This window comes from Halichoeres trimaculatus, unplaced genomic scaffold (assembly GCF_033239565.1).
Source record: "Halichoeres trimaculatus isolate MK-OKI-2021-1 unplaced genomic scaffold, fHalTri1.1 fHalTri1_scaffold_8, whole genome shotgun sequence".
NCBI classification, from domain to species: domain Eukaryota; kingdom Metazoa; phylum Chordata; class Actinopteri; order Labriformes; family Labridae; genus Halichoeres; species Halichoeres trimaculatus.
In genome coordinates, this window is record NW_027437186.1 from 19,870,869 (window position 1) to 19,891,480 (window position 20,612).

A 20,612-nucleotide genomic window follows, 5' to 3' on the forward strand; every position below is an offset into this window, starting at 1 on the left:
GGTATTGGGATTTAATACAAGCTGTGTGATATCTTTATTTAAACATCTCCTTTAACCCTTACCCCATATCTCATAAAGGATTTTTAATGCTTTTAGACATCACACCATCCCTGTCTCTACTCCTCAGCGGCTGTATGACAGGTTTGAATAGTTTTTAAAATTTGACTCATCACTTCAGAGCATTTTAGCCCAGCCCTGAGCTACACAGCAGAAATGGTGACACCATATGAGTCCACTCTCAGCCTTGGCTTGTCAGGCTGTTGGAGAGTTGGGTTTAAATACAACTTTTCGATGCATGTTTGCTTTTAGAATGACCAGCAAGAGAGGAATTGAGACATGAAAACTTCTACGAAATCACTACTTTACCAGATTTTTATTTGACTTGTTCTATGTAATGCCACCTTTTTACTTTTTCTACAGCCATGTTGCTAATTTACTCTTACTGCCCGCTGCCACCTTTCATTGTCAGTCTCACGACTGCACCTTTTGGCTTCTTGATTTACTATTTCAGTTTTTGTTTTTTACTCAAAAACAAGTAATACTCAAACAAGAAATGGGACCATAAAACGTTTTCTTAGCATGTTGAAAACTCAAGTAAACAAAACAGAATGATACTTTTGAAGACAAAAAATGACCAAAACTTTTACAAAAATACCCATAAAAAATTCTTCAAATAACTATACTGGAGCATTTTATGTTGCAATCTGGGACTGAATTCTTCAAATGTGTATTTTCATGATGGTACTGTGTCTGAACTGGGTGTGTACCTGTTTGGGAGGTGTGTCTGTGTGGTTCACTGAGGGGGAGCTGGTGTCGGAGGCGGGCTCGGACTCTGAATGACGCAGGCTGGCCCTCTTCTTCTTGATGAGGTCTGCGTCCCTGTTGTAGGAGAAGCCCAGCTTCTGGTGGGGTGGTGAGGAGGAAAATGAGGAAGGGGAGGCCCCTCTCCTGGTGGGGGAACCCGGTTCGGCACTTCCCTCCCGTCTCTCCTCTCCCACCTCCTCTTTTTGCAGTCTCTCCTTTTCCATCTCTCTCTCCACTCTGTGTGGTAACTCACTGAGATCCAAAGTGTTTGCTTTAAGCAGGTTCCCTCTGTCTTCAGAGCTTGATTGTGTCTTATGGGTCAAGTCTGTTGCTGTGGCTGCTAATGCTGTGCGTGGTGATGGGACAGGAGGGGTGGACTGTAAAGGCCCTGTTGCTGCCAAACTTGCTGCCCCTAGATCTGCCTTCCAACCTGACTCTACTGCCTCCTCAGTGGCTTTAGTACCATTAGACTCAGCACTGGCAGAGGCAGCAGACTGAGGGTCAGTCTGGCGAGGCTGCACGTCATTCAGTTCAGCGTAGAACTTGTCCTGGTCTATTGAAGAGTTTGTATCAGTTTCGAAGTCGCCCACCTTGTAGGTGCTGCGACTGCTGTTGGCTTCTATTTGTACCACGTTGAGCTCCTCTCCTGAGAAGTGGGCGCGGATCTGGTATAGGTAGGTCATCACTGTTAGCTTGTCAGGAATTGCCAACAGCACCATGTCTGATGGTTCCAGGAGACGGGAGATACCCAGACTTGCAAAGCCATCGTATGCCTGCCAAAAACAATGAAAAGAGAAGAAGAATGAGCCCAAAATCCTTCATTTATACAACCATACATCACAGGAACTGATTTATACTGCGGTCATGGCAGGAAGAATTACGACACTTACATATTATCAAAAAATGATCAAAAATGAATTAATCAATAATTCATTATTATAAAAGAACAAATGTGCCCCGCTCCAACAAGGACTAACAGGAATGGAAGGATGACATTGATTCATGAGAGAGCAGAGGTCTGGTTCAAATCCACACACAGTTCATATTTAGTGCACTGTAAGCATGATCCATGTATATATGTGCTCTTGTGTGTTTGTGCATGAGAAACACCTTTGGCATGGCTGCTGACAGGTCATGTCAGGGATGGTTGTCTCCGATAAGAGACGCAGATACCCCAAGACAGAGCGCTTAATCCCAAAGTGTGTCTGCATGTGTGTGTGTGTGTGTATGTGTGTCCTTATCGCTCCCTTGCATCAACCTGCCCACGCTCTCCGTCACGCGTGTAATTGGTCTGATTAGAGTCTGATGAGAAAATACAGGTTTGATTATCAAGCGACACAAGAAACCCAATCCCCCATCACCAGATAGACTGAGACAGAGAGTCGGAGACAGAGAGGGAAGGGATGAAAACCATTATCGCAGCCAATGACAGGTAAATAAATAGATTAACGGCACACACACACAGATACTACCCCGTTCCTGCGCACACACACACATCATCTCCCCATCCATCTTGCGCAGGTATCAGAGCTTGTATCTGGCCTGCTTGATAGTGTTGATCTAATTCCAACCTGTTGCGGCATCCATTTGTTTCACTGCCTCCACAGATCTCACCAGTCTATCAATCTCTCCATCTACCTCTCTGACTTCCAAACCCTCTCTCCCTGTTTTTTAACCTTTATTTAAACCATGGATATGTTTTGAAGAGTCTGATTTTACCTCTTCAGACCTGTTCTGTTCCAATCCTTAGGTTTATTTATCCTTAGAGGAGGTCTCTGCACTGCAAAAAACTGAAATCTTATCAAGTGTTTTTGTCTTTTTTTAAGTAAAAATTGTCTTATTATACTCGATATGAGCCACTTTCAACTTATCAATCCAGAAAAATGTCTTGTTGCAAGTTATCAGAGTACAAAAATGAGGTTTGAATCGCTTGTAACCAGTAAAAAAAATCTGCCAATGGAACAAGAAAAAATTGCTTGTAAATTTCCTTGAGACTAGAACAATGTCTTAATACAAGTAACTTTTCTCTTGTTCCATTGGCAGATTTTTTTACTGGTTACGAGCAATTCAGACCTCATTTTTGTCTTTAAATAACTTTAAACAAGACATTTTTCTGGATTGGTCATGCGAATTTGGCTCATATTGAGTCTAAAAAGGAATTTTCTACTGAAAATAAGACAAAAACACTTGATAAGATTTCAGTTTTTGCAGTGTGTATAAGTCCAGCACACATCAACCCATGTCTCTGGAACAGCTGTCAAACATTTATGGTATCCAAAGTGATAGAACTTCATCTTAACCTCTTAAGGCCTAGCGTCCACATATATATGGGCATTAAATTTCTACCTCCCGAACCATGATGTTTCATTTTTTAAATCTTTGACTTATTAGCCACATTTAGGGACACTTCCCACGTCATCTTTTGGTGAAATCAAAAGATAACACCCATTTTAGTGAAAAAAACCCAGTGTATTTAGGTACAATAACACCAATAACAAACAACTAGCAGAGAACTCACAACACAAATAATCAAACTTCCCAAACAAAGACCAAGTTTGGTTTTTATACTTATGAGTTCTTACTTATCCCAACAAGCAAGGTAAATTAAAAGTTGCTCACCAGACAAAAACTTGAGTAGTAAGAGGTTAAAAGGCAATGTAAGCGCTTCTATCAAGTGCATCTCTGAAAGATATTGCCCATGTGAACTTTGTCTTATGCACATATCTGGACATTATCCAGAGGAATAAAAATGAAATATCTGCAGTGGTTTAACTGGACATGCAGACTCTACTCTACCAGACCTCTTACACATGTCAGATTGAGCATATCTGTGTTTGAGCTAATCTTAATTAATTTTGTACTACTGTATTTGTTTGAAAGACAGCAGGAAAAAGACAGCAGATGAAACAAGATCAGAAAGGACAGAAATGAAGATTAAGGACAGTGGTTTAACTGAGGGATGCTTCTCAATTTACAATCAATTATGATGCCTTTTGTTAGGAAGAGTCTCATTCACTCTCACTTCTTTTGTCCCTCTCTATTGATGGAAAGTAGGTGTTTGTGCTTGCAGAGATGGGGCAGAAAGAAAGAGTGGCGGGAAAAAAGAAAAGAGAGAACAGAGAAGAGCTTGCCTTTACAGCGAGCTGTTTAAGTTCCCCCCACCTTCCCCTGGCAGAAAGGGAGTGTGAAAGAAAAGAGAAAGTGAGAAAAGAATATGGGGAATAAGAGGGCCTGATTGGGTTTCTAACAAGTATTCAGGGGAGCAAAGTGTGCTTACATTGTTCCCCTCTCGCCCAGGGTAGGCTGTGAAAGAGAGCGACAACTTCGCTGCTCAAAAGGGACAGATTGAAAGAATGAGAGAGAAAAGAGTGAGAGTGGGAGAACGTGAGAGCTGCAGGAGGAGGAGGAGGGGAGGGAGGCATTCGAGCTGGGTTTTGTTTCAGGGTCGATGTTGGTCTTGACATGCGCTACAGTCTTTTTGACCCCAGTGTCATGATTTATTCTGTCTATGTGTTTTCTCACAGCTGGACGAGTACTGGTCATGTCATACAGAGACACTGATGACCACTGAAGGAAGACCTGTTGTTTAAAGGTGAAAGAGCTCACAGCGTGAGCCACTGCAGGTAAGGGAAAAGGGCTTCAGTCTATTTCTGGTTATTAAAGGAGTTAAAGAAAACAAAATCTGTCCTGAACATTAACAATAAAACAGAATATGAGAGGAGGTGAGAAAAACACAAATTCAAGACAAAGACAAAGGCGATGCAGCTATTTCTCTTTCTATACCATACACGGAGACCTTTAATTTTCTTTCTGTGAGGTATGCTTTATCAAATTTCCAATAGCAGCAAATGCCAATAAACTGAACTATACTGATTTACACTTAGGTTGGTTCAAACATTTCCATTCTTCAGTAACTTCATTAACTTTTAAGAGACACATGTCTAGAAATGCATGTCCATCCTTAATAGCAGAAAAGTTCTTTTAAAAGTTTTTTTTAAGTTCTTGTTTTGTGTTTTATCAGGTAAAAACCAATGGTTACTGGCCATTTTGTCGCAATCACACGTAAACATCATTACTTGGTAACGCAAAAAAAAGATCACATGAGAAAGACGACTGACGTATACAAAAAAATTGAAAAAAAAAAGACTCCGGTCTCTAAAGAAACACGACCTTTTGGAGTGGTTAAGGTGAGATGAAAAGCTCTGATGTACATCTATTTAATTTTGCTGTTTGTTTGCCTTCCCCAAATCCAACAATTAAAAAATGCAACGTACTGTTGAACAAGAGTAAAAAAAAAACATGAGCTGTCAGATGAATGCTTTGAAACCCATAGGAATGCGGTATTGCTATTTTACAAGTGTCCTTTAAATTACCGTAACTCCTCAAAAATTTGGGAAACTGGGAAATTGATGGCATTCAAAAATTCATTGCTGTAACTCTTGCACTCTAGGAACAAAAAAGTCCAGGTAGTCTTTATGAAACTTGGATAATAAAGATTTCAGAGCTGACTCAGAGGATGCTTGTCTTTTTTTCCCCTCTGAAAAATGAATGAAATAAGATTGGCAATCAATGTCATTCTGCAGTGTGGCGTGGGTGTTGTTTGGGTTGGAAACTGTCTGAACAGACATATATATTGGGCTGACATGGGAAGTTTCTGATCATGTGTAACAGTTTTCATGCTACTTCTGGAGTAATCATGCTAAAAAGTGGACTCCAAGAATGCAAACTCTGCTATAGTAATAGATCAACACTAACAGAGGTCTGGAGCCCTATGAAGTACAAAAGAGGACGTGAGCCAGATTCCTTTTTAAATTTCTAGGTATTTTTAGCTGCTGTGATGTGGCATTAGTATGTACATCAAGGCCCAGGTTTTTTTTAAACTCAAGAATGTTTTAAATAAATTTGAAAGTTGATGCCAATCCGAAACATTTTTAACAATTTAATGAGTGAATAATCACTTCAAATCAAAATGATAATGATTTTTGTTCTCTGTTAGTCTAAAAAGCCTATCAGTATAATTGATTTTCTGACTCTCTAGATAAATCGAATGAGGGCAACATTTTTGGCCAATACCAAAACCATGTTATCTTGTTTCTCATTTTCCATCATCTGAGCCACAAAGCTTATGATTTGGACTAAATGTCAGCATGGCCTGCCCCAGGTCCCAGCCCCCTCCCCATTTCCTCTCAGTGACTGACAGCTATCTATCGCTGTCAATCATCAACACCCCCTTCCCTCAGCCCCACCCCTTACGGTTGTGCTTTGGGAGCTTTGGCCCTGGTGCTTGGTGCTTCACTATCAGATGGCATGACAAATGACTTCTCCTTGGCCTCATTACACACACACACACACACACACACACACACACACACACACACACACACACACACACACACACACACACACACACACACACACACACACACACACACACACACACACACACACACACACACACAAAGAACATCATCACACTTACTAAACAGAAAAGACAGAGAAGCATTGTTCAAACACCTTAAATTGACAGATGAACACATGATCATCTTCAGTCTTTCATTGGTACATCTCCTTTGATAAAGATTCATTTCAAAGGTTAAAATGTTCTAAATATTCACTTCTCTCTTTTTTTTTTACCCACGCCTCAATATTGATTGCCCTTATCTGTCATAATTCAGCATGGTCTGAGCTCATTGCAATCACTCTTCACAGATAGACTGTGAAAGGAGGGGGGCATGTCTATCAACTAGCCATGAAAAGCAGAGATAGTTGTCGTTTCTACACATTTCACGTTCTGCTGTCCATTCAATAAATTCTATACATTCTAATAACTCCTTTTGAAGCTCCTCTCTGCAGCACTGTGGATGGAGAATAAGTCTCTTTTCATCACCTTCACTTCTGCCCTTCACACATTCTGATTTTCCTTTTAATCAGTTTCTTTCTTTTCTTTGCTGCTCCGTCTCTCATGTTTCTACCTCCATTCCTTTGTTTGCTCTTTGGGGTCCTTAACCTGCTACACCATGCTGCCCAAGCAGATGCCTGGTGTGAGAGGTTTCTGTTTTCTTACAGGTAATATTATGATCTCTCTCCTCTCTTGTTCAACACCTTCAGGGGTGCAACATGAAACCACACAATGAATTACTTCTCTTTCCTTTTACCTGAACACACTGGCTTTCACAATCACATTCACCTTCAACACCAAGTGTGATTCATGCACAGACTCTATATATGGCACTGCTAGGAGTGCCACATATAGATATATGGGTACCAAATTAGGTACTTTTATAGGTACTAACCGAATTCTGTCAAAAGTTCCGGGTACCGAGTCACATGAAATCAAAAGGTACCATGTTTAAGAATCGAATGCATCCTTTTGACTGTGAGGGAGTGGAGGAGTAGGTGATTTTCCATGTTGGACATGAACGCAGCATTGCATGATTATACATTGAAGTATAAATATGTTAAATTAAATCTATGTAATATACATTTTTTACCATATGAACACAAAAAAGTACCTAATATTGGTACCATTGAGTACTGATTGTCAGGTACTGGGCATCGGTACCCTATTTCAAATGTGAAAGGTACCCATCCCTAGGCACTGCTCCCACCTTACGCAACATTTTCATGCTCTGTATTGAACAAGACCAATCTCATTACCTACAGTCTAATGTTGCATCCTACGAACAATCTTTCAGGCCATTTGTGGTTTCAGAAGACAAATTTCAGTCAGACTTCAACTTTGAGGTGTCATTTCTGTTTACAAAACAGCTATACACTTGAGAACAGCAGCTGTATGTTCTGATTTTGTGCACCAGGAGCTGCTACAGAGGGGTTGGTCGCAGCGCGCTGGATACAGTGCTGCAGCTATTCACCAGGTATCACCTCTACGGCATATTCCCATATTTCTTATATCTAACCAATTTCTTCAGGGCTACTTGAGCACCTGGAGGGGGGTGAGGGGCAGTTAGCAGATATGGGATTGGGTCTCTCTCTCCCTCCACAGTGGTTATTGTCAACAGGGTAGCATTCATGCCTAACAGGGCCACCAGAGGTTATCGCTGAGCCAGAGTGTGTATGAGAAGAGGAAATCAAGCTGCAGGAGCCCGACGCATATCGTTCTGTGTAGCCCTCAGGGCCAAAGAGGGGACAGGTGACAGTGTGTGTATACACAGTATGTATGTGTGTGAGTGTGTAGTAACTGATAGAAAGGGAAAGGGAAACAGCAGTGTGCATTTTTGAAGTGAAAGGTAAATGTGTATGCTTGGAGCATGAGGGAAAATAGCGGTGTGAGCGAGTATGCACCTCCAACGGTGATGGTGCAGATATGATGACACTGGCCAGGGAGGAAATAAGGTGCAAATAGGTAATACTGTAAGCGTTAGGACAGTGTATATATGAGCATGCTGTAATTTGGTGATTGGAGAAAAATCAAAAAGTATGTGAGGCTCAATGAACAGATATGTAGTATAGTATGGGAGAATAGCAGCCAATGGGTTGCCTCGTCTTTGGGTTAGACGAGGCTAACGATTTTGGAAAATAATCTTATTGCAATTTTTTGGGACAAATATTGCAATTGTGTTTTGGCATACAATTTTTTGGGGAGACATGTATCTTCTGCTTTATTCACTAAACATAGGCAATAAATCATTCTATAACATGATCAACACAATAAAGGATACTGGCAGCATATAAACAATTCTTTCCTGCACTTTTTAATTGCAAAAGAAAAAGAAACACTGAAACTTGACCTCCAGTTGTCAGTGAGAGTAACAAACCATACAGAATAAAATGAACGAGGGGTATGACTCTGCCAGCAACAATCATTCTACTGGGTGGATCTCAGGGTTTTTGCCAGAAAAACCAGCATATTGACTTTTGCTGGTTTTAAGAGAGACCAAATACAAGTTACTATATTCCCTCCAGGTCTGAGGATATGAAACCTTTGTTTTTCTTTTAATTGCAGCCTTTGCGATTTGAAAACTACATTCAATTACATTGGGATGTTGGGCTCAATTCGGTTAATTGTTCGGCTCTAGTTAGATGTGACATCTTAAAAATGTCTCATGCTGTTTGAAATCAAATAAACATAGGTGATGCAGGTACATTGTGTGTAAACATTGTGTAAAGGCTGCTTGTACACAGTTTTATGATAATCCTACATCAACTGATTGAGATAATGGGAGTGACTCCTTACTCCAACAGATCTCTCATGTCAACACAGTTGTTTGGTGGTATGCTTTTGTCTTCTTTTGGATTGGAGCAATTCAAAACAGTAGTCATGTGTTGCAAGAGCCCCCTGTCTACAGTTCTACAGTTTCATTTAGCAGACGCTTTTGTCCAAAGTGACGTACAACACAAGCAAGAATCAGACAGAAGGAAAACCTAGTTAGTGCGACAACAGTGCTAGAAGTAAATCGGCTACTTGACGCCATTAAGAGCAGGAATTTATTTATTTATTTATATTTTGAATAATGTAGAATAATCTAGCCAACAAACCACAATTAACTGCTGCACCAATACTTCAACCTTCAACAACATTTAGTAATTAGTAGTGCTGGGCAAGTTAACACGTTATTTTCGCGTTAACCCGTCAATCTATTAACGCCGTTGAATATTTTATCGCACATTAGTGCATGTTGCTCACATGCTTTTATTTTGTAAATGTCTGTTGCTGACCGCGGTGGAACCGGAAGTGAAATTGGCGGAAAAACACGATGAGTAACAAAAACAAGCATGGAGAAGAGGGGCAGCGCCACAGAACTTAAAGGCGCTCGCCGCTTAGTGTATCAGTCTGCGCGCACGGCGTGCCAGATATGAACAAACGCAGGTAGTCTGCCAGGACGAAGACACACGATGAGAACTAGAGCCTTATTTAGCGGTGTTTTTGTGTGAAAGTAACGCGCTGAAAATTCTCTAAAAAAAGCGTGAATGCAGACCGATATCAGAGTTTTTGGTGGGAGTCCGTTTATTTGTGTTTTTGGTCAAGTAAATATTGGCCCCGTCTGAGTGCAGAGGAAACCGGCAGAGGAGCAGGGAGGGGGTGTTTGGTGCGAGCGCCCTGGGCTTCTGCTGCACAAAAACGCTGCTGTAGGGGTAATTTCTGCCCTAAACCTTGTGATAGGACCCAACTTGTTCCATCCCGGAGTATCACTTTAATGCCCTGACAGTGGCAATAAGCTTTAATTTTGTATTTACATTTTGTAAATTTGATTTGCACTAAATATGTGATTTAACAATTACTGTATAACAAGTACTGATTTAGTGTTTGCATGACAGATGTTATGGCACTTTCACAATGTGATTAATTATGATTAATCAGGGAAATCATGCGATTAATTACAATTAAAAGTTTCAATCGTTGCCCAGTCCTAGTAATTGGTGCTAAAAATTTACCAAGATTTGGGTCTTAGACCTTCTGACTGATTCTACCCTTTAGGAAAAAGGGTCAGCTTAAGTGCTCAAGTGTTCCCTGAACAGATGAGTTTTCAGACATCTCTTAAAAGTAGAAAGGGACTCTGCAGATCGTATAGAGTAAGGAAATCCATTCCATCATTTGGGCACAACAGAGGAGTTAAGTCTGGCTAGAGATTTAGAGCACCAGGCGTCTTTCACAAGCAGAGCGTAGTGGGCATAGTGTCTCCCCTAAGCAAATAACTCCATACATACTCCCTTCCGAATGAATGCCAGTCTCCTTTTTAACAGGTATAAACTCTACATTCTAATCAATAAAAGAGAAATATGCTCTAATTATATACACACCAACACCAAGCTCCCAGCAGGCCGCTGAGCTGAGCTACCGCCTCACCTCTGCCATATAACTAACTTAAGCTTTGGGCACAAATGGACACATCTACACATCACAGCATGGGGGGGTGTTTCAGGAACACAGCCATTATAAAAACCCTGGCTGTGGTGTTATTATTGTGAGCACATGCATTTTCCTGCCTTTTCCAGCATTTACCCTCAAACACACATACACACTATGAGCAAGGATTAATGGCAGATCTGTAAATAAGGCCAAATGGAGAGCTGGATGGGAGGGAACTAAGTGGTGTGGAGGGCCCAGCGGTGGCTGCCTCTTACCTTTTTGTTGTTTTCTTTAATATCCTGAGGATTGAGCGACTTGTAGTCTCTGCAAGAACAGTGGGGAGGGTTCACAGGGGAGGCAGGAAGAGAGAGAGAGAGAGAGAGAGATAGTGGAGGGAGACTTGTGTTTAAATATGCATCACATGTAATGGCATTAGAACTGTAACATGCAATTTCATAGCAGTGCAATCAACAGAACTAATAGAGTGGAAAATATGTAAAAATAACACACCGGAGTGCAAAGACACACAATAATAAACACACACACATAAAGGCATGTACACATACACACACAGAGCTTAGCACAGTTCTGATAAATTATCTTCATGTGTGCTCTGTTGATAGGGCTGCAGGTTTTCCATATGTGGAGGGTTAAAGAGGAAAGTTAAATGGTAAACATTAAAGGAATGTCGATCAAAAACACAACTGAATCACACTTAAGCTGAACAAAAATTAACACAACCACAACCATAAAACAGGTGGTGGGAAAGCTGTTGGAATCAGAAAATGACACGAGTGTGCCTGCAGAAGTTTGTACACATCTGTCACCTGTCATCAAACACACAGACAGGAATGATGGAACAAGAACAGAGCGATGAAAGGTGAACTTTGCAAATTTGGAAGGTTGCGAGAACACGTTAAAGACTTTCACCTGTTCCTGCATGAACCCGAACTTTATGGATCTCTTGCTTTACAGTCTCGTTTCTCACTACATGTAACCTGCTCATCTTCATTTTAGGACTAACAATTTTAAGGAAAGAAAAATTGGAGGGTGTTTCATACATTGTGTCCGGTCTGAAGTGGTGCAGCAGGGCGCAGAAAGCGAGCCCGTTCCTCCAGGAGGTGGTGAAGTTGGTGATCTTCACCCCACGGTAGTTCTTGGTGACCTCGCGGCACCAGACCAGCAGGGATTGGCTGGCGTTGGGCTTCCCTCCCAGAACTGGACTTGGAACAGGGCTGGGCTGCAGGGCGAGAGGAGGAAGAAGTTGGAGGATGAGGAGAAGGATGGAAATGGGCATGATGGAAATATAGGGAAAAAAGGAGAAAAGAAAAGAGGAAAGTTAGAGTAAAATTAATACTGCTTGTTTGAAATAAACAATGCACACTGAAAAGTAACTTGACGTTGGTAAGCATTACACCTATTTTCAAACTCTTGGTGCTTTCATTTAAGTTTAAAGTAGAGTTTTATCATGGTTATTATGGAGATGGACATATTTGTACCATGTCCTTCACATCTGAGCTCTTTTAATACTTTTTCTGAACAAAATGTTTCACTTAGCAACCTCCATCCATCCATCCATCCATCCATCCAATTAGCTTGCTTTACTGGCAGACAATGAGCCCACACATATACGTTCACTTACATTCAAACACGCAGCATAATGAAGGGTCATGTACAAAGCAGTGTATGACCATGGATAATGTAAACATCTTATTAATTAGCTCCGCCTTTGAAGTCTTATCTGGGTTGAAAGCATTCACCATTAGGAGCATTTGCCTTTCCCAGACTCAAAATCCCACAAATCCTTGGTGACGTGGAGACAGTGGTCTTCCTCTTGACGGCCAGCAGAACCAATGCTATTCTGATTGTGCGGCTGGCTGTTCGCTAATCTGGTTATGGAGCGACAGATACGGCTAATTCTCTCAGATCACTTTGGAGAGAAATGGCTGAAATGTCATTGAGATTTGATTAAATTCATTAGAGGCCAATGATCAAAAAGAGTATGAAATGTGTTTAAAACCCAAGAACATATTAGAATTATATGGCACATAATAAAATTAACATATAACCAGTAAGAGGGATTTCCTCTTTTTACCAGACACAATATCTGCAATCTGGATTTCATCACAGCCATTTAGTTTTTAAAGCCTTATATATGAATATAGAAATAAATGTATAAAATAAACATAAATTTTCAGTAAGATTAAGGAAAATTAAAGGAATTATTTCTGTTAATTTTATTGACAACCAAACCTGCTCTTCCAAACCTGTGTCAAACATATTCTGTTTGGTAACATGCCCTTTCATGTCATGAGCTTTCATGTCTACACTCTTTTGATTGTGTTCTCTCTGAAACAATATTGGTATAGTCTACAACAGAAATATGCAAATTCAACATGACACCCTTCACACAGCCTAGTGTCTCACAGACGATGGACAGTTAAGTCAAACCTTTGCTTAACCTTTAGTCGGCAAAAACTGGAGGAGGACGTTACACAACCTAGTACTGACTTGAACAAGGAGTTAACCCAGTTTTTAAAGACACACAGTGAAGGCCTGGAGAAAACACAGCTCACTGATGTGACTGACTGTCAGGCATTAAAACAAGGTTTATGGTGGCCATCCAACCCCCTCTGTTGTTGGCTCTCTGCTACTGCAGGAGCAGTAGAGCCACAGATCTGATGAAAGCCAAGGCTAATTTGTCATTACAAATTTGAGGGAGCAGTGGTACGGGGGGATGGTGAGCTGACTTGGGCTTATTTAAGCTGCATTTAGGTAAAACTGTGTAAACTTGCGGAAAGTTATTCAAAAACAAAGTAAAGAAGATGTATTTTAGGTGGAAAATAAAAGTCATAAGATACAGAAAAGACACATATGATGTGACATAATCAAGACCTGGGACTATGATGCGTGGATGATTGAAGTGTAGAGGCAGTAATAATTGACATAAAACCTTAATTGAGATGATTTTAAACACATCTTATTTGTATATTATTGTATAATGCTTTTAAGCACTCAACAAGACATTTCTTTGTCCTTACCATCAACTTTTAGTAAGACACTTAAAAAACAAAGTTTTTAATGTCAACATTCATAAACAAAAGAGTGTCTTTTAAGAAATTTTACCCTGTGAGCTGGAGTCTATAAGCACCTGGACTTCTCTTACCCTTCTATTGTTGTGGTTTAACCTGTGACCGCAAGCCTGGAGCCTGCTGAGATGCCACAAGGGCCAAATCAGATGAAAGAGACTGGAGGCCATTTCTAATAGCAACTCCTAACCTTTGTACCAGAGTGTGTGTGTCTCGTTGTGTGTATGTGTGTGTGATGCAGGCCCCATCGGCAGTGTCAGTACAGGGAGTACAGGGAGACAGTAGCGGGAGCCTGAGGGGCGAACACTTGACATTTCCGGCTTTAAAAGAGGGCCTTAACCTTTCCCTACAGCTTCTCCAGACACGTTTCAGGCGGCCTCCACGATGCCTGTGTGCCACTCAAACAAATAGAAGAAAAACAAAGAAGAAGAAGAAGACAAAGTCTTGACAAAAAGTCAGGAAGTCAATCACAACTAGATCCTTAAAGCAATTACTGCATGCAGAGAAGAGGAGAAGATGATTTTTGTCACAATCTAATGACCAGAATTGAATTTACAGGCAGATCTTAAGTCGTTGTAAAAAGACGGTACCCATTCTATAAATTTTTCCCACAACAGTGCAGATTCCTCTTAACTAAACTAAACTTGTTTCTCAAGTTGTCTCCTCCGTTTGCTACATTGTTAGTATGTGTCAGTAAAAGTGAGTATGAATGCAGTGTGTGTGAGTGCGTCAATGTGTTTGCGGTGTGGAGTGGTCTTCCTCCAGGCCTTCCCTTTCTGCTTTTTCAAGTGACGGTTGAAAGTAGCTGTCTAATTTGAGCGCTCTAATTACCTTGGATTAGAGACCAGGTGCTATTAAAGCAATTAGACACACAGCACACTCCAGTGCCGCAGACCCTGCACCCTTGCCGGCGGAGAACACACAGATCCATGCACACACACACACACAAAACCACACACAAACACACACACAAATACACGCAAACACTTTGGTAGACAGCTAGATAGAAAAAGAGTAGCCAGTGGGGCACATATAGTGTACGGCTCATTTTACACACACACATTTACTAAACAAATGAAATGCATATGTGTGTGCTAAGGGAGACAAACACAAAACACACACCTTCAATTGCACGTCTACTTTATTTATTAAAAGAGGCTGTGAGAAGTTTCTAAGTGATCCTGCAAAAGTCTCACTTTTAGAAATATGCCTGATTGTAATCCACACTCTAAAATGAGATCATCAGCGTCAATATTACAGATTACAGCTTATAACTTTTGAAGAGAGAAGAGAGATCTGTGTTTTTCTCTGCTGAAAATGATTTCTGTGATAAACTTTGCGGTGATGGTGGACACTGGAGCCAAACTGTCAGACAGAAAAAGGACAGAAAAGCAGAAGAAAGTTGAATGGGAAAGTGATAGCACACAGGCTAAAGGCTAACACAGGGGCTAAACTGTGGTAATGTTTATTCCAACCCACATGCAGAAGTCATTCTGCAGTGGTCTGTTCAAACTTCAGAGTCTATCAATAAAATGAAGAGAGAGTTTACGTTAGCTCTGCTTGGTAGTTGAGCGCTGGCAGGACATAACCAGGAGTCATTAATGTTGCACGTTATGGGCACATCTTAGGGCACCGGGCTGCCGATAGCACTACATATAGCCAGCTACTACAGTGTTTGCTTAATGTCATGTTTCAAAGCATAGCATTACATAACTATACTCATAAAAACCTTACCTTGAAGCGTTGTATCTAGTACAACGTGTGGAACAAATAAAATTTCTTTCGATCCAATTAGAGCTGAAATGATTCCTCGAATGATTCGAGGGACTCGATTACAAAAAATACTCGAGTAATTTTCTCCGCCTCTAGGAATCGTTTAATTTTGAAAAAGAACAAAGAGTGGTATTTCAAATAGAGCCGAGGCCATATTAAGAGAGTTTTCAGACCCCTCAAGCTACCTCTTATACAAAATAGCAACTAGCAACAAATCTAGCTTCTTTTCTGGAGTTTGGAGACTAACGGGTCATTCTACGAAACGGGTGCCATTTGGGTCCGCAACATTTGATGAGATGTACAAGGCACAAAAAATGTGTCAAAGTGTGTTTACAAATTGTGGAGCTACCAAGGCAAGTGCTCTTATTGACATGCTGTATCAGAAAAGTCTATTTCTTAAAGAGAAAAATTTTCATTTTAAAAATAACTGCTCTTTAACTAAACAAAAATGTATTTTATCCAATTACTCGATTAATCGATGGAATTTTCAGTAGAATACTCGAATACTAAAATATTCGATAGCTGCAGCCCTAGATCCAATCTCTTTTCAGTTCCAAAACAAACACACGCTTTGCTAAAAGTCATTACAACAGTGTGCGTGAGACTCTGGGTCAGAAGGTGGCGAGGGAGTGCAATTAAAACAGATCCTCCACATAGCATCTTTAAGGGTGGTGGGTTTTGCAATGAGCTCAGCTGTTAAAAGTCACCTACTGAACTGTTGGTGATTTATAAATGTCAAACACAGGAAATGCAAAACTTTCTCATTGTAGTTCATTGATTCTGTCTTTAATCCCCGATGAGCTAGTTTTAAAAGCAACATGGACTTCAGTGACCCCAAATTAATCACAACTGATGTCACTTTCTAAACCAGCTGCTCAGACTGTTTCATTTCCAGATAAAGCTTCACAAATGCATCCACACTCCGAGAGCTTCCACATCCATCAAATTTTGAACAAAAAGCATATCTGCTTTTACAGAAACAGGCTGCATTTCCTTAAGACACAAACACGGGGGGAGTGAAATTTTCATGAGGAGCAGAAATGCACCCTGACTTATCAAACAGTCGGCTGTCTTGCCTAAAGGAAGGTGTGCACATGTATGTTTAGTGAGCGTGTACTTGTGTGTGTTGGTCTTTTATCTGTCTGTGTGAATGTCACTGGATGTGTGTGTGTGTCTGTGTGTGTGTGTGTGCGTAACACTGACACAGCCATGTAACTAGCTCAGCTTGAGGGGAGGATTAGCGGGGAGCATTGCCTCGGACCACAAACATTCCATATTAAAAAATGAAAAGGCAACCTTCATTACTATCAGTGGTACATAACCTTCCCTCTTCCTCCTCCTCCTCTGCTGCTATTATAGACAGGCCTAACAGCCTGGGCTAAAAATACAAGCCACTGACAAGAGATTCCATTATTTCCGATGTCTCAGTGTCAACAACATACATCCGATGGGGGCAAAGAAAGTCTAGAAAAAAAAATGGAAGAGGGGACATGGATGTGAGAGAGAAAGAAGGGGTTTAAGCTCACCACAATGACTGAATGACAAGATAGGAAGAAACCTGGGAATGGAAGCATCCAGGTTCCTGTTTGTGGCAGGAGGTTTTTTGGTGTCAGTAATGTGATTTGGGGATGGTGGGATGTGGTTTGAGATGTGGAAACATGAGTAAACTGGATGAACCATGATATGGGGGAAATTGCAAAATGTCACGGGGTGATATTAAGTCTTGAGCATGGAACAATCCTGTGGCAAGGATGGAAACTGTTGCTTTAAGATTTGGATGATACTTTCATATCTACTGTGCTGGAGGAGGAAAGACGTTAAAAAAATATAATAAAATAACTTGTAGAGCATCTTAGCCAACATTCACCTACTTACTTTGAGCTCAGCAGTGCCATACTAACAGTAAACATCTCTTTAGGAATAGTAAGCCTTAAGTAAGGGGCATCAGTGATGTAGAAAAAACTAACTAAATAGTTTCTCCATGTTGGCTAAAATATGGATTAGGATATTAACTGCTAGGGTTTTGTTTATAGTTTCCTCTAGCACCTGACAATACAATGTTTTGTATCATAAACAGCTGATTTAAAAAGAAAAATACAACATTTCTGAAAACAGTCGACAAAGGTAAGTATGCCAAGAGTCTACCCTGGGATCAGTTGTGGTCTAAATCGAAACAGACAAACCTATGTAAACAAGGATATGTAGTATTAAAAACAATTAGATGACTTTACAGTAAAGAGGCGATTAAACTCCAGACCTTTCAGGGTCATAAAAAAGATACAAGTGAAATGCCTTAAGTGGCAGCTTTGTCTCTCCCTCTGGGGTAAAATGCTTCAATGGAGACTTAACTGGCCTCGACCCAATGACATAAACCCACGACTGCGTGGAAAGAAAAGAGCTTCCGTGTCTTTCCAATCTCACTTTCATGGCTTCAAAGCAGTGTCAGAGAGTGTCAGATTTGAGGAGGTGTTGAATCTCATACTCTTTAAAACTTGTAATCCGCTCAAGGAGCCCGCGGCAAAAAAAAGTGTGTGCGCGCACACACACACACACGAACACACACAAGCACACAGTGAAGCACACATAAACACACAGACTCAATTCAAATGACAAAAGAGATCGACAGTATAAAGTTAAAAATACTTTGCGTACATCTTCAAACTCTCCTGTACTTATTCTGAACAGGAGAAAATGCACTGACTCAAGACTCAAGGCAAAAACGTAAAACATTCAGTTTAGAAACGCTCAGCAATTGTTCAAGATGTGCATGTACACTTGACAAACACTCATACCTGTTCATGTTTAAGAGGATAAAGGTTATTACTCTTAAGTGGCCTGTCCATCCTGCAACTAAAAGCCCTCATCTGATTGGCTGGGCTCCAACTACCAACATGCTCAATTATTTAATTGCACCTTCAACCAAAACAAGCAATTTGCTTAATCTAAGCTTTTTATGTCCAACATCTCCACATTAGGAGAAGACTGAGCAGGAAAGACAGAGGAATGATCGCCTGGCGTCATCTAAACCATGAAATTACGCTTCTATTTCACATGTCGCCCGCACAAGAGCGCAGGGTAGAGAGCAAAGTCCAATCAAAAGTTCAATTATGTAAATGGAGATGTGGAGTGGATGGAACAATGGGGAAAAGGCTGGAACAGGAGGGGGGAGCGAATGTAGCGTGAAAAATAACACACATTAACATACAAAGGAAATATCGCATTACTGTTGAAATCACAAAGAGGGGGGGGGGGCTCATTCCAAAAAGGGCCGTGAAAGATGGAGAGTGTGTGAGTGTGTATGCTTGTGTGCAGGCAGCTGTTCAAGCTGTATTTTATGTGTGTGAACAGGTGGAGAACAGCAACCCGTTACACCTGAGAGCTCACAGGGAGGTTGATTATATTAAGGCAGCTACCGCTGTGCAAGGCACCCAGCTGCTTTACCACCTAGTCAGATAAAGTGGGCTGTATGTTCTACAATTTCTTAAACAAATCTTTAGGCAGAGGCTTGGTGTAACATAACAAAGTACAGAAATATGTAAATACATTCATTATGATTGTGTTGGGGGGTTGCTAGTGATTCGCTCTGTAGCAGATACGCTTCCCATCTAGCAGTGAACCGGCAGGCCAAGACAGAGGGCCTTGCAGCAGTTGGCTACTGAGATGTAAAATGCAAAAATCAGGGAAAAGCGATTTCCTTTTCCAGGACCATTTTGCTTCCAAGGCCTATTCTGCTCCAAAGGCATAACCATGCAAAGCAGCAAAATAAAACAGGCGAGGACAGAAAAGGCTTTGAAATTGAAATAAAAACCATTCACTGAAAAACGGAAAACATCATGAAATAACACAGTTTGGAGGAGGAGGCAGACAAACGAGTGGCTGTGCCAGCTTGCAGTGTGCCCACCCGCCTGCTTGCTCGTCTAACGTGTAACACAGGGGCATAATGCGGTGTAAGCGCTGGCTTTAGCTTGTCATGGAAACAGCAGTAGCATTACCCACACTCACGCCTCTGCAAATTAGCTTTGGCCGGCTGGGGGGGTGGGCGGGGGCATGCAAGGTGGGTAGGTGCAGGGTATTCAGTGTGTGTCTCTGTGTGTGTGTGTGGTAGAGGTGTAGTGGGGGTTGATGGTATGGAAGCTGGGATCTAGCTAGGAACCACACAAGACAACATCTTTGATGGTACTTAGTGTGAGAGTATTCCTGTGCTTGTGTTGATGGAGTTTAAATGAATCCAACCAACGTTACAAACACCTATCTCCCAAACCCTTCTTTTTACATGCAACTTTCAGCTGAAATCTCTACCAGTTCAGAATGCAGCGGCCTTTTTTGCCTACTTAATACGTTTTATACCCTCTAACCTTCATTCTCTGATCTGTAGATGAAACTACAACGTAGTAACGAAGAGGTCTGAGCCATGGCGCTTGATACTCTGATGCCAGCCTTAGTCCACTTGACACTCTTTAAAGTTCCAGGACACACTTCCTGACAGTATTCCAAGGCTGTGATCATCCTTTTCCATCATATTTATACAGCAGTTTGTGAACAATCGGCCTTTTCAGCAATATCTCTAAGACATACCTTCCATGTGAAGGGTGTAAATGATTGATCACTGTCCAGACTCCTTTTTGATTGTGAGATACAGGAAATGTTTACAGTTTAAATAGAAAATGAAATATCAACATATTTAGGGATGTTTCTGAGCTGTAGGCCATTACATTCAATATTAAAAATTAGATGATCTTGAAACATTTTGGTTCATATAATCTAGGTCTTAAATATGTGATATTTTTGACTTAAGGACTTAAAACATTGTACTTTTTTCACATTGTTCAAATGTTTTGAGCTGCACCTGTAGAATACTTCAATGAAATATAAGAGCTGTCCCTATCTTGCTCCTCCTTCACCTCTTCATCTTCTCAGACAGATAAATAAGCTTTGGGAGAAGGAGAAGAAGAGGGAGGGGGGGTGTAGGCTCTTATAAATCTATAACGTATTAATCTCCTTTAACTGCCATGTTCAACAAACAAATTAGTGGTGCAATGGATTCAGAGATCAGCAGCACCGATAAGGCCGCCATTTATCAATTAATCTAAGCCTGGGCAGGGAAAACTCATTACGGAGGCCACTTTAGGAATTATGTT

General features: G+C 40.9%; 1 protein-coding gene across 4 annotated transcripts in view; it reads right to left on the minus strand.

Annotated features, from left to right (window-relative positions):
* Positions 1 to 20,612, minus strand: part of ehbp1 (EH domain binding protein 1) — a 233,566-nt gene that overhangs the window by 69,587 nt on the left and 143,367 nt on the right. For all 4 annotated transcript variants that reach the window (XM_074675143.1, XM_074675141.1, XM_074675142.1 and 1 more), the window contains 3 exons: positions 11,674 to 11,852; positions 10,888 to 10,936; positions 768 to 1,577 (listed from right to left, as the gene is read on the minus strand). In XM_074675143.1, the coding sequence (XP_074531244.1) occupies positions 768 to 1,577; positions 10,888 to 10,936; positions 11,674 to 11,852 (1,038 nt within the window). The remainder of the gene's footprint in view (positions 1 to 767; positions 1,578 to 10,887; positions 10,937 to 11,673; positions 11,853 to 20,612) is intronic.